The sequence below is a fragment of the Pieris rapae genome, chromosome 20 (assembly GCF_905147795.1).
Source record: "Pieris rapae chromosome 20, ilPieRapa1.1, whole genome shotgun sequence".
Taxonomy (NCBI): domain Eukaryota; kingdom Metazoa; phylum Arthropoda; class Insecta; order Lepidoptera; family Pieridae; genus Pieris; species Pieris rapae.
Window position 1 is genome coordinate 813,739 of NC_059528.1, and position 12,905 is coordinate 826,643.

Consider the following 12,905-nt stretch of genomic DNA (forward strand, 5'->3'; position numbering starts at 1 on the left):
AGTTTTAGTTTAAAAACTCAATAATGTATTTAAGGTTTAGCGAAGCAATTAATATTTGTATAGCATACATTTATGAAATACTAATAAAAATTCGTTCAAAACATATTTTGAATCATAATTCTGAACCTAATTGTTACGAATTTGTAAAGTTATCTAACCAAATGTCTACTGAAATTATTTTTGTAAACAAAGACATATTTAATATGATAAAATAACTGGAAAAATACAGTGTTTGTATTCATTTATTTACACTTCGCTACCTTATACAGATAAAAAAATGGTTACATAATTTATTAGGCAACGGGCGGCCTTATCGCTAACAAGCGATTTCTTCCATGCAACCCTAGTATAAAACATTAAAAACGATACACATAACGAGGGTTAAGTCCAAGAAGTGCATAAATATTTAACAATAAAGAATATAAAATAACAAGTAACACTAAAATAAAGTAAAATCTAAAAAAATTAAATAAGAAAGAACGTGTGTGTATATGCGTTAGAAGTCATACTTCTTTGGCATAACAAGATACAAATCTTTTAAAAAAAACGTAATAGCTAAAACAATGTTTATTGAGTGACCATTAATATATATCAGTAGCTAAATCACAAGGCTTGTTAATAATTATATTTCCTATGTATGATTGAGTTTAAATGTGAAAATAACTGTCCTAAACTTACACAAGTTATCTCAAAAAATCTTTGATATTGAAAACGCTTTGCAGATCTGGGCAAACATTATCTGTGGAAATAGGACGTTTTGAATACATTACACGTAATTTTTTTACACAAGTCATTATTGACATTTTTTTTATTATTATATTATATACATATAATTACATTTTATACTTTTTTCTATTTTAAATCAATGGCTACTAATTTATTTCTACAGTGTCTTATTGGTATGCAATGTAAGGATTTCTCGATCATAGCCGCGGACCAGAACAACACACAAAGTATCATAGTTATGAAAGATGGTGAGTTATAATAATAGTATTTAACGTAAATACTAAAGAAGTTATTTGTATATTTTTGTAGGTAAATGTTCACCTTATTATATGTTATTCGATACCTATGCTGGTAAAAGTCGTTCAGTGGTACGTCTCTAGAACAAAAAAGTCGTCGAAAACTTTCCTCGTGATATCAGCAAGCCCAGTACAATTTTCAATTATTTAAATCTACAGCTTAGAATTACATAACTACTTAGCTCAATTTGTGATTAAGTTTGCTGGCTGAAACTTAGAGACGCTCGAACGAATTTATCACATATCGAGACACTTTAGAAAATATTACAATTTTATCCCGTTTGGTGTTCTTACTTTAGATGATACAATTTTTATATTAATCGAAATAGCTCTGTCAAGTTTGAAATGATTGAACTTAATTCAATCATCCACGACTAGGTGTTATGGCAAAAGCGATTCCTGAACTGTTAATTATACAGTTGGTACGTATCTATATATACGTTCATGACGCATTTTAAGTATTATAAATTTGTATACTAAAAAACTACATAAAGATTTATATGGTTATTGTTTTCATTATATTTCTTTTATGCAAATATAATTTAAAACTAACCGCAAAATAGTGGTCACACGTGATTCATAACAATGGGTGAAACGATAAACATACTCCATTTAGGTAATCGTTTTATAATAGTTGAACAAATTCAAATCACGTTCAGCCGAAGTAACACGCACAGATTATGCCATAATTATTCAAAATTCTCGCATTGCCTTTTAAGGGACTACAGATGTAATATCCACATCTTATGTCGTATAATTTTTTTTCTACTTAATGTAATGTGCATACTAAGTGTAATAAAAAGGTGTTATATATAAGTTCGCCTTAAGGACATAACCCAAGCTCTAGACTCTGAATATTACACAAACTCGCTACAACAAATATGGCGAGGGGGCCCATGGCTGGCCATGCGTCATACTCGTGAACGGGTGCTACTTGTGGTGACTGGTAGTACTTGAATTCGTGTATGCGGTGATATTAGTTGTTTATACTACGTATTTGCGTGTTGTTCTCACGAGTATGTAAGTGCGTGCTCCTATTTCACCATGCCTCCTGCTGATAGAGGACAATTATTTTTAATTTTTTTTTTTTATTATTCTTGATTACGCAAGATGTCATATGGAACATGGTGTAATGGTTGCAGCTCCTTACAAACGTTATGAATAAAAAACTTGGCAATTTAAAAGAGTGGCGGAGAGTTGTGTAGTGTACATTATGTTACCAACCTTTTATGGACCTTTTTGATTTTGAGACTGTTTCAAATTGGTAGGAAAAGTAGGTTTTACTAAATGCTGAAAATCTTCATAACTTGGGGCTATTGTGTGAGTTGTGTTTAGCTAGGATTGAAACAACACGTTTTGTGCTAATTTTAAATCCCGACAAAATAATAATGTTTTGAGTTGAAAGGCAACTGGCGGATGTCTGGAATCGGTGATTTTATCGTTTCGCAAGCATTGAAGTCGCAAAGCCAGCGAAGTGAACGAGTGTGTGAAGATGAAAAGTATAAAGATGCAGATACATCATAAATATATAGGTAGTCCTTTTACGGAGCTAATAAATCACAAAGGTTCTTTTTAATACCAAGAAATTCTACTTAACGTTCCGATGTTTTCGCCACGAATAAATACGGTCATATATTTTCTTAAGACAGGGAATTCAGGTCAAGTTTAAAACTGTAGCCATTAAACTCCTATATATGCTAATTGGAAGTTACCTTGTGATAATTATATTTAAAGGATTTTTTGTTATCAAATTAATAACTTGGTGATTCTCAGAGTATGTAGCAGATATATTTAATCATCTGTACCTGACACAAATAGATTTTTGAGTGAATATATTATGCTGGTTTTTCTCTTTTCTTTAAATGTCGGTGCATAATGCAACAGATCCACTGATATAAAAAAAATATAGTTGACTTTAGCTGTATACTGAAATCAATAACTGCGTACATATTATCATCATCGTTGTCGAATATATTGTATTTCTAGTAACACGTACATACCCAACACACACACACACACATACAGGTGTGTGTGTGTGTGTGAAAATCATAATATCTGTATAAAATCACTTAAAACGTAAAGAACATCAGGTAGTTAGTATATTAAATACTTATATAACAAAATATTTTCTGATTTTACTAATAAGATTTGAATAATTAAGTGAAATGGTAATGTATAATTTTATTTAGTCAAAAGTGAAATGTACTAGCCGTATAATGAAAGTGATTACATATTATTACCATAGTATGTGGGTTGGCGTTTTATACTAGGTCATATGAGCAATTATAAGATACATTATCACTTCGTTACTGACAAGATGATTGTTAACAAGGTTTACGATAGTAAAAGAAAATACAGTTTTAAAACAAGTTTAATAGCTTGTTTAATAAATCTGTGTTTGTTTGCCGTAGGCTACTTTTGCAGTTATTATTAGTACTTTTCTTTATGAGTAGAAAGACATGGGATAAAGGGTAAATTATTCACGTGGTTTTCAGTCATTACAAGATATCGCTAATCGCGCACATAATATATTTCCAACCAGGCATCAAAGAAATCCCATAATACCCCAATCGTATACTTAACAATATTCTTTTTTGATATGTTAAATATCTTGATCAGTAAGCAGTTGGCCTATAAGCTTCAACGTACATCTTTCATCCATGAGCCGTAGGTTCGATATCCGGCTGTGCGCCAATGGACTGTAAGGAAACATCGTGAGGAAACCGACTCGCGTAGGTACAGAATACCGTCGCATTTAAAATAATTTAAACAATACGTACTCTTAACTGCGAATAGCCTTATAAATTAATTGTTCCTTTAGTTAACTTAAAAACAATTTTTAACCACCCTGCAAAGTGCCTAGGAAGCTTCTGTGTTTTTAGAAGGAGTTAGGCTGGCTTTGTTAGCCAGGACTTTACGTACAACGGACCTTTTGAGCGTCTAAGTGCGGAAACAGAGTCCACATACCGATACCGATAATTGTTCCTTTATGAACAAAAAATATCAAATATATTTTACAGACGAAGACAAATTGATGCAAGTCTCGGATAAAATACTGATGGGTGTAAACGGAGACTCTGGTGATATCGCACAGTTCAGCCAGTACATCAACAAGAATCTGAAGCTGTACACCATAAAGAATGGATATCAGCTGGACCCAAAGGCAGCGGTTCATTTCACAAGAACAAGTATGGCGGATATTTTGCGAAGAGAAGTGGGTTGACCAACTCATTTTATTATCAATGTTATTATTTTAGGAGTATGTACCTCGTTCTAAACGGACCCAACTGAAAAGAATATTCAAATTCGTAAATTATGATCTGATAATTATGACAGTTCTCTGTATGATCGCAAAACATTTCGCAATTTAATGGAAAATAAAATAAATAAATAAAAAAATAAACATATTAAGCCGAAATATATAGTTACGTTGGAGAGTATAGTAGGTATTTGTGGACCGTAACATCAACGGCTGGTCGCGAGGCGAGATGTTAACCGTGTTAGTTTTACAACAAACTCCCATGTGAAGTTAGAGAATCACTCAATAAATTCAAAGCCCTCGTTAAACTTAATCAATAGAGCTTTTTATAAATTTGGCGAATACTTTAAAAATGTTATAACACTTGGGATTGATTTGCTCCAGTTCGAGCAATTTGTATCAAAACTTAGAAATTAAAAAGAGTGGCGGAAAGTTTCTTGCCAGTTCTTGTTGCCCGCTCTACGCCCTTGACCTGCGAACTGGTAGTAAATGTAAAATTACAATAAATTTGTGTGTAAAATGTGTGTTAAGTGTACTTGATTACCTATATGAATAGAGTTATTTTGAGTTTGAGTTACCGTGTCCTGCCTCGGGCGATTTTTGACGGCGCCCCCCTAACCACAAGGCAGTCACGGCTCGGGACGGTATGCGTAACGTTCCCCACGCTATGATTTAGTTAAGTTAATACAATTTAGTGGTAAAATTATAATAAATACAAAGCAAACTAGTTTGCACCTCAACTAACATATTTATTGAGATTTTTACAGTACAACACATCATTCATTCTTGAAAAATTCTACTGAAAATAAATAAGTCTAATTACACCGCTTTAACTTTTTACTATGACTCTTCATCACAGCGTATACACGATTGGACAGAAAGACCAAAGAGTATTTGAGTAAAAAAATTCTAATGACTTAGTTTTATGAACACGTATTTTGGCATTTGCAAACAAGACTTCTTTATTTCAGAACCCATTCATATTGAACCTTCTCATCGCTGGATATGACGAAAAGGAAGGTGGGCAGTTGTATACAATGGACTTTCTGGCTTCTTGTGTGAGGGTTCCATTCGCTGCTCATGGATTCGGTGGGCTCATGAGTATCGGCATTCTTAGTCAGTATTATAAACCCAGTAAGTAGTTCTTTTGTGCAGTCATCTCAAAATAAGTCTCTTTAATAAAGAATAGAAGAAAGGTAATTCAAACATAGAATGTTTTTGCGATTGCGTCTACGCATGATCGAAGAGATTGAATTTGTTTATTTGATCTAGTTCTTTTGTAGATTTGTAGGTGATTAGCATTCTGTACCCAGGATCTTGAGACATGCCGTTTCCTCACGCCTACCTCCTCTGTACTTCTTAGTAATGATGTGACTTCCTAAAAGACCATGTTCTTTTACAGCTCTTAGCGAAGTGGAGGCATTCGAAGTAATTAAGCTTTGTGTTAGAGAGATACACAAGCGACTTTTTATGAATCTCCCTAACTTTGGAGTGAAAACTGTGTCTAAAGATGGCATCAAAACTTTACCAACGATAAGCCAAGCCTCCTTTGTTGGAAAATGAGATTTTTGGTAATACGGTAGCAAGATAATAATCACGTCAAATTAATTTTAAAACTGAGTTTTTGTGATAATAAGATTTATATTGTTATTATAATATAATAAATTTGCGTTTTATACGTTAAACAAGTATTGTTTTATGTTGAGTACTTGCCTAAACTAAGACAATATTTTCGTACCGATTACATAACGAAATTTTTTTTTAAATTAAGTAGGTGTAGTAAAATAATAATACGTTAATTTTTTGTAGGAATCCTGAAAAATGCGTTACGTTTTCAAGCATACAGTAAAAAGACTTTTGACGTAATCATCAAATAAGAAAAACCCCCCCCCTTCCCCTATAGTACTAATGTTTTAATAAAAATAATGTACAATTTTTTAACTAGCCTCAAAATAGTTTAAAATATAAGCAGTAATAGTATTAATATAGTGTGTCCTTTAGATAGCAAAGTAAACATATTCAAGGTGCGAAACTAAAGTGATAAATGCTGTCACGATGGTTTCTCATTATCACATCAATCTTACGGCACTGCAGAATTTGTATGTTTTTACATACATAATTTTTTCTGATCCTATTATTTATATTAATTGTTTTGTCGCTTTACCTTGAGAAATATATAATTTAAAATATAGATAAAGAATCGTTGGTCGCACAATTGATGTGTCATTTATATTCATAAGCAAGTACATTAATAGACAATGAATACATGAAAAAAACTAAAGTAAACTGAAATTAAACATAAGAAACAACAAATAATACTTAGAATGTAAAAATACTACTTAAACGAAATCAGAGTCTTTCCGCTTTTTCAAGTACTTGACATCTTTTTTTAAGGTGAAAAACATTAATATCATGATACTGGATGATGTTACTCTAGGGGGCAAACTTGTAGGAGTCTCCACTGATGTTAAGTGATACTGCCGCCTATCTCAGTGCCAGAGGGCTCGCGGGTGCGATGCCGGCCTTTAAAGAATCGGTACGCTCTTGAAGATCCTTAAATCGAATTGGTTCGAAAATACTTCAGTGGGGTGCTGGTTCCACATAGTGGTGGAGCGCAAAATTGCCTTGAAAACGCTCATTTGTGGAACGAATAAAACGACGTGGTGATAAGGGTGGAATTTCGTATTCTGCCCGGACGTCTGATTATGAAACTCAGCTGCAGGTATTAATCCGAACAACTCCGTTTCTCCGGAAACCCAACTCTTTTAAAAGCCCTGATACACAGTGGTATGTCTTAGGGTATTTCAAAGTCGAGATTTTGCGATAAGTACCTACTGTAATGTAAATCAAATCCTATTTTAGATTATATTTTCCTAGGCTCGTTCTTGTATATGTAGAGGCAAAGGCGAGTGATCAAGCTGGTTAATATTATATTTATTATACAATTTAATTAATCATGCTTAATTATTTAATAGGAATGAAATTAATATTAATGTGAAGATGATGTATAATTATGTAAATTAAATGACGGTGTTATATTGATTTTAATGAAAGTTTAGAAACGCAACTATCTAAATATTGTTTTCGACAAATATATAGTGCAAAGAAGTTTGGTAAGTGGTTCTGTATTTAATGTTTCAAGAACTGTGTGTTTATCTTGCAATTTTTTTTTTCAGATTAGTAATTCAGTCTTTCAGGTTCGAATTGATTGACGTGGAATAAGTGATACCTAGATGTCTATGTCTAGATCTTATGTTCAAAAATAAACGTATTTTATTTTATTTAGGTGCGTGTAGTATATATGTTGGAAATAAATGACTATCGGTAGTATTTCACTACCAATTTGATTTTTTTAAAAAAAAGCACCCGTTCATATAAAAAAAAATTACCAATTTTGCCCGAACCCAATAATGAATCCACAATCTCAGAATAAAAACAATCTGAGATCAGACAGCGACAGTCGATCGATCTCCTATCTGCATCCCAATAACCAAACCCTACGAAGACAATCCATTTTTGGTGACGGATAGAATGCAATCTCTTCGCTCTTTACACTCATATTTGATAATCAATATAAACCAAATAAAGTAAATAAATGACTAACGATATGATTTAATCTGTGTCTTTTTTTTTATTGTTTCTTAAAATTTTTATTCAATTTTATACGACTAAATAATTTCACTAAATACACCGTGCTAAAGCATTCACAGTTAATTAAAATGTTTTATCGTACGGAACTTTATTATTTATAAAGTGCGGATATTGACTCGTTTTAAAACACTTTCAAACTAGTTTAATCGATAAATATTACGTCTACTTACATAATGTTAACTTAAGCTAAAATAAATACATTTTCACGTTAAAAATTAAGAGAAAGGTACTTTTCCTTTTAAGAATGTAGAGGATGATATACAGCTAGTTTCTCGTGTCAAACATTTCTTTTATACTGTGAAGATAACTTTATAAAAAGGTTGTTAAATTAAAATATTTTTAAACGAAGCAAAAAGAATTTTAAAGTAAAGAGAAATATACTCTCATTTTTCATTCCGTAGCATTCTCACATTTCATAAGAATACTAAAAAAAATAATAATAAATACTAAAAAATTCTCCACCGAAAAAGGGAAAAAATTAACCCATTTGAGGGTATTTAAAACTGCCTACTAATTCCAGTTTTAGCGTTTTTTATTGTTTGTGATGAAAAGGGACGTAATTATCACTCGCTGTTAAACTACTTTTAATGCACTGCACTAAATAAAATGGATACATTGACTAACAATTAATAAAATGTATAGACTCAGTTCAGACAATATGAATTTATGAACATCTAAATTGATGATTGATATTCTAACATAATGATGATGATGCGTATTACATTTGAAAATTGCCCCGGCCAAAAAAGTCAGAAGTCTATGGAATTTAAAATCAGAGTATAAATGAATTTAAACACGGTCATACTTGCGTAGTATAAAGATAATATTATTTCTAATAATTCACATAAGAGGGTTTGAGAACCTTTGCTTATTTTTCATGACTTGATCACACAGATGTGATCTTTCTTCTGTGCCTACTTACCTGAAATATTGTTTTAGCGAATCATCGTCATATACACATAGTACCAAATGTAGTTAAACGTAGAAAATTAAGATGCAGAAATATGTAGTTTTATCAGTAAGATCGTAAGAGATGTATTTTTAAAATTAGCTGTTATTTTATATGGTTTGAGGCAGCTCGGAAATGGTCTAGTATTGCAAGAAAATCTAACCTAAATTTGTTAAATAATAATAAAAATATAAGTATTAAAAATAAAAATATTCTATAAGTATTATTTATATACCAATCATTCTCCTTTCATTATTACATTTCACAAAAATTCCACTATAACTCCCAATAAAAATTTTATGCGAAACAGGTAATCAGGCCGGCAACGAACCCACAAAAAATGGGTGTCTATGGGCTGCGACCACTGCCTTTTTTTTGCGTCCCGTAGGCTCATTTGCCCCCCCCTTTATATAAAAAAATTAAGTATTGTAGGTAAGTATGTTCTTATGCACATTAGAATAATGTGTTAATTATTTACGTACCTAAAACATTAGTATTATTGTTTCTACACCAATAAATAAGTAACGATGTATTTGTTCAGACGCTGAGATTCAAGGTTAAGAGGAAAATTATTTTTATTAGTCGCCATTGGGTTGCATAAAGTATAAGACTATATGTTATAATGGTTTATTGTTTCGATTTGTAATATTCGATTTTCACTTGTTAAAGTCTATTCCAATTTTGAATTGTTGGAATGTCTTTTCGGAATAAACAACTTCATTACTTCTTTTTAGACAATTTTTCGGAAGAACTGTCAAACTGAGGGTCTTGAAGATTTAACATAAGGCTGTCGCCAGATAAGAACACTCTGTTTTGGGACTGTGCAATCATTCTAGATATGCTTTGAGCCGCTCTGATTTTACGTAACTTCAAATATCCTGGGTTCATCGACACAGCCTTGCCTAACATTTCCGCCGCTTCCGCTTCTCCTTCCGCTTGAACAATTTTTTGCTGTCGCTCTTGTTTAGCCCTTTCAACGACGAATGAAGCCCTTTGAGCAGCTTGTTGCGCTATTTGCTTCGCTTCTACAGCGGCTGAATATTCTCTACCAAAACTCATATCGGTTAGCGATACGTCATCTAAAATAATATGGAAATCAGCCGCTCTAGCTGCAAGTTCTCTTCTTATAAGTAGTGACACCTGTTGCCGTTGGGTGATGAGTTGAGAAGCATTGAACTTCGCAACTACTGACTTCAGCACTTCATGGCATATGGACGGAAGAACTTTGTCATCGTAATCTTTACCTAATGTCCTGTATATTGTTGGTAAACTTATGGCATCCGGTCTTGAGAGGACTCTAAGTGAAATATTGACCATTTGCAAATCTTTCGAGCCGGTTGGAGAGGAAATCTTGTGAGGTCGCGACCGGATGTCGTATATTATGGGGTACTGGAACCATGGCAGGCGGAAATGCATACCTTCAGTCAAAATTTGGGGTTGCACTCCTCCTATTCTGTTGAATATAATGGCTCTGTGGCCTCCGTCGACATTGTAGACTGCTTGCGATATACCATACGCTGTTGCACCGATAATGGCCGCAGCTTTAAGTCCATTAGCAAGCCCAGGTGGTCCTCCCCTTCCAAGTTTGGAAGCCATTTCGTTGACTCTGTTTTGAGCCATAATAGATTCGTTTGATTCACTAAGGTTATAAAATTTTCAGCACTATACGCGTGTAACGTTACATGACCACATTATCACTGACACGATGATGTATGGCAAGATCCACAAGGCCGTGATTCTGATTTTAATTAGGACGATGTCGTAAAATTGTATATGGCCAAAGTTTGACTAGTGAATCATAATAGTTTTGGACAAAGACATAAAACATAAGATTAGTAAATGTTCGTTGTATAAGAGCTAGATTAAACTAACACTTCAACTTGAACTTAAGTAAATCTAGGCTTTGCTTAAAATCCTTTTTTTTTAATAGAACAGGGGGCAAACGGGCAGAAGGCTTACCTTATGTTAAGTGATACCGCCGCCCATTTACACTCTCTATGAAAGTGGCTCGCGAGTGCGTTGCCGGCCTCTTAAGAATTGGTACGCTGTTTTCTTGAGGGACCCTACAAGCGTACCAGAGTTATTCGTAGATTTGAGTTTATTTTTTTTATTTAGTACTCCTACAGCTAACATAAATTATACATCATGACATACAAATACACTGAGAATATAGCTAAATATGGAATACATGATATATTTAACAATAAAAAGATTTAAAAAAGGGAACAAACAAACAAAAATTATTTAATATTTAAATTATATTTTTGTTTGTGAGTTGATATTTAAAGGTTTGTTAATAGTTTTTCATTAGGCCTAGTGGCTTGAGCATGCTATTCACATCACTACCATCGTAGGTTTCATCCCCGGCTGTGCACCAATGTAATGAAACATCGTAAGGAAACCGACTTTCCTTATGCCCAAAAAGTCGACGGTGTAGATCAAGCATAGGACCACCAACTTGCTAATGAGATTGACAGATGATCTAGATATGCTAGATATGCGAAATAATTAAATCTGAGACTACATAAAAAGGTTTAAAGGCCACTGTTTTTTTTAATTTTTCTTTGCTCCTAAATTTGATATTAATTAATTAAAATTTAATCAATTGTTATAGTTTCAGTTTATTTTTCTTTTAGTCATTGGTGCTTATAATTATAAATCAGGTTGTGTAACCAAGCGCATCGACCGTTAGAACAAACATTATCTTTTATACGTTACACATCTTTATAACTATTTCACACTATGGGTTTGTTTTACGCACGGTGAAATAATTTCTAAAGACGAACGTTTTAAACAATTTAATGACATACAATTTGAATTAATTGTCTCTGCCTTAAGTCCAGAAAGACTATTTCTTACTCATGCTTAGACACAAAAATCGTTTTAGGCACAAAATAACTTAAATAATGTAAAATATAAGATTATTGACGAAACTGATACATCGTTTTTATATCAGAAGACACTCACTATTTGTAGGTATATATGCAGTAAGCGTATACTAACATAATTAAAGAATAAACAAAATCTTACATATTTGATTACAGCAGTTTAAATCTAGAAATAATATAACAGAACTTACCTTAACTAAAGACGGAAAAATGTTTATTAACCTCGAGTTAATAACAAAAAACTAGAATCATAATAAATTATAATATTCCTATTGTATAAAACACACTCAATAAATTTTCGTTAATTAATGTACGTACCGTAGCAATTACGTTTAAACACACACTATCACACACAAATTTGGTTCTTATCCTGTTGTGATTAGGCTGAAATTGTCTTGACGTCACAAAAGAAAGGTGGACGCGGGCGCACGGCGCGTTGCGCAGACGCAGATGACTCTTATCACAAGATGTGAGAGGCGCGAGAGTGTCCATGAATTACGAGGAAAAATTATTTAAGGAAAATAATTAATTAACAGTATTTCAGTTTTCTACTTAAACCTTTTCCTCCTTATTCGTAAATACTAAACTAGTTTATTTCTTCAACGAATTTTACGACTTTGCCTGTGAAATTATTTTACGCTGCGATAAAAAGAATTGAATACAGTTCGATTCGACTAATTTATATTTTGAACTAATTAAACATTGAAATCTTTAGGTCAGTAATCACTGAGTTTGTTATTCTAATAACAAATATTTAATTCCAAATTTGAATACACTTTGCAACGAGACTTCACTTTAAGAATAACTGAACTCTATAAACTCACAACAGGTAAATATTGTCACTCGTTTTGTGATATAGACTGATAAATGTTTGTTACTAATCAATTATTTTTATTAATAATTAATTTTGGATTATTTGATATTTCGCCATCTTCTCGTCTTCAAGATTACATCAAGCTTGTCTTGAAAAGTTCTAATCGATACGACGACTTGCTGTCTTCTCATAACTCTATTATCAGCTTGTCTCAGTACATTAGGAATGGTAAAATCCATAATTGTCTTTATTTGGATAGACCAACGGGTAGGCAATCGATCCCGACTTCTCCTCACCATTACCAACTTGTGAAGACTATCAG

The 12,905-nt window shown here is 32.7% G+C and overlaps 3 protein-coding genes across 4 annotated transcripts in view; 1 reads left to right on the top strand and 2 right to left on the bottom strand.

Moving 5' to 3' along the window:
• The window catches only part of LOC110994984, an 82,961-nt gene extending 70,748 nt beyond the window's left edge, over positions 1-12,213 (bottom strand). The window contains exon 1 of one of the 2 annotated variants that reach the window (XR_002600232.2): positions 12,088-12,213. The gene's annotated coding sequence lies outside the window, so the exon portion shown is untranslated. The remainder of the gene's footprint in view (positions 1-12,087) is intronic. The other variant, XM_022261929.2, reaches the window with a different exon arrangement.
• Positions 829-5,904, top strand: LOC110994988 (proteasome subunit beta type-2-like). Its single transcript, XM_022261937.2, has 4 exons — positions 829-974; positions 4,043-4,236; positions 5,253-5,415; positions 5,684-5,904. The coding sequence occupies exons 1-4, from the start codon at positions 866-868 to the stop codon at positions 5,842-5,844; spliced, it is 627 nt and encodes a 208-aa protein (XP_022117629.2). The 5' UTR covers positions 829-865; the 3' UTR covers positions 5,845-5,904.
• LOC110994985 (prohibitin-2-like) lies at positions 9,513-10,565 on the bottom strand. Its single transcript, XM_045632660.1, has one exon. It carries the CDS (start codon positions 10,499-10,501, stop codon positions 9,602-9,604), a length of 900 nt encoding a protein of 299 aa, XP_045488616.1. The 5' UTR covers positions 10,502-10,565; the 3' UTR covers positions 9,513-9,601.
• Positions 12,214-12,905: the final 692 nt, after the last annotated feature.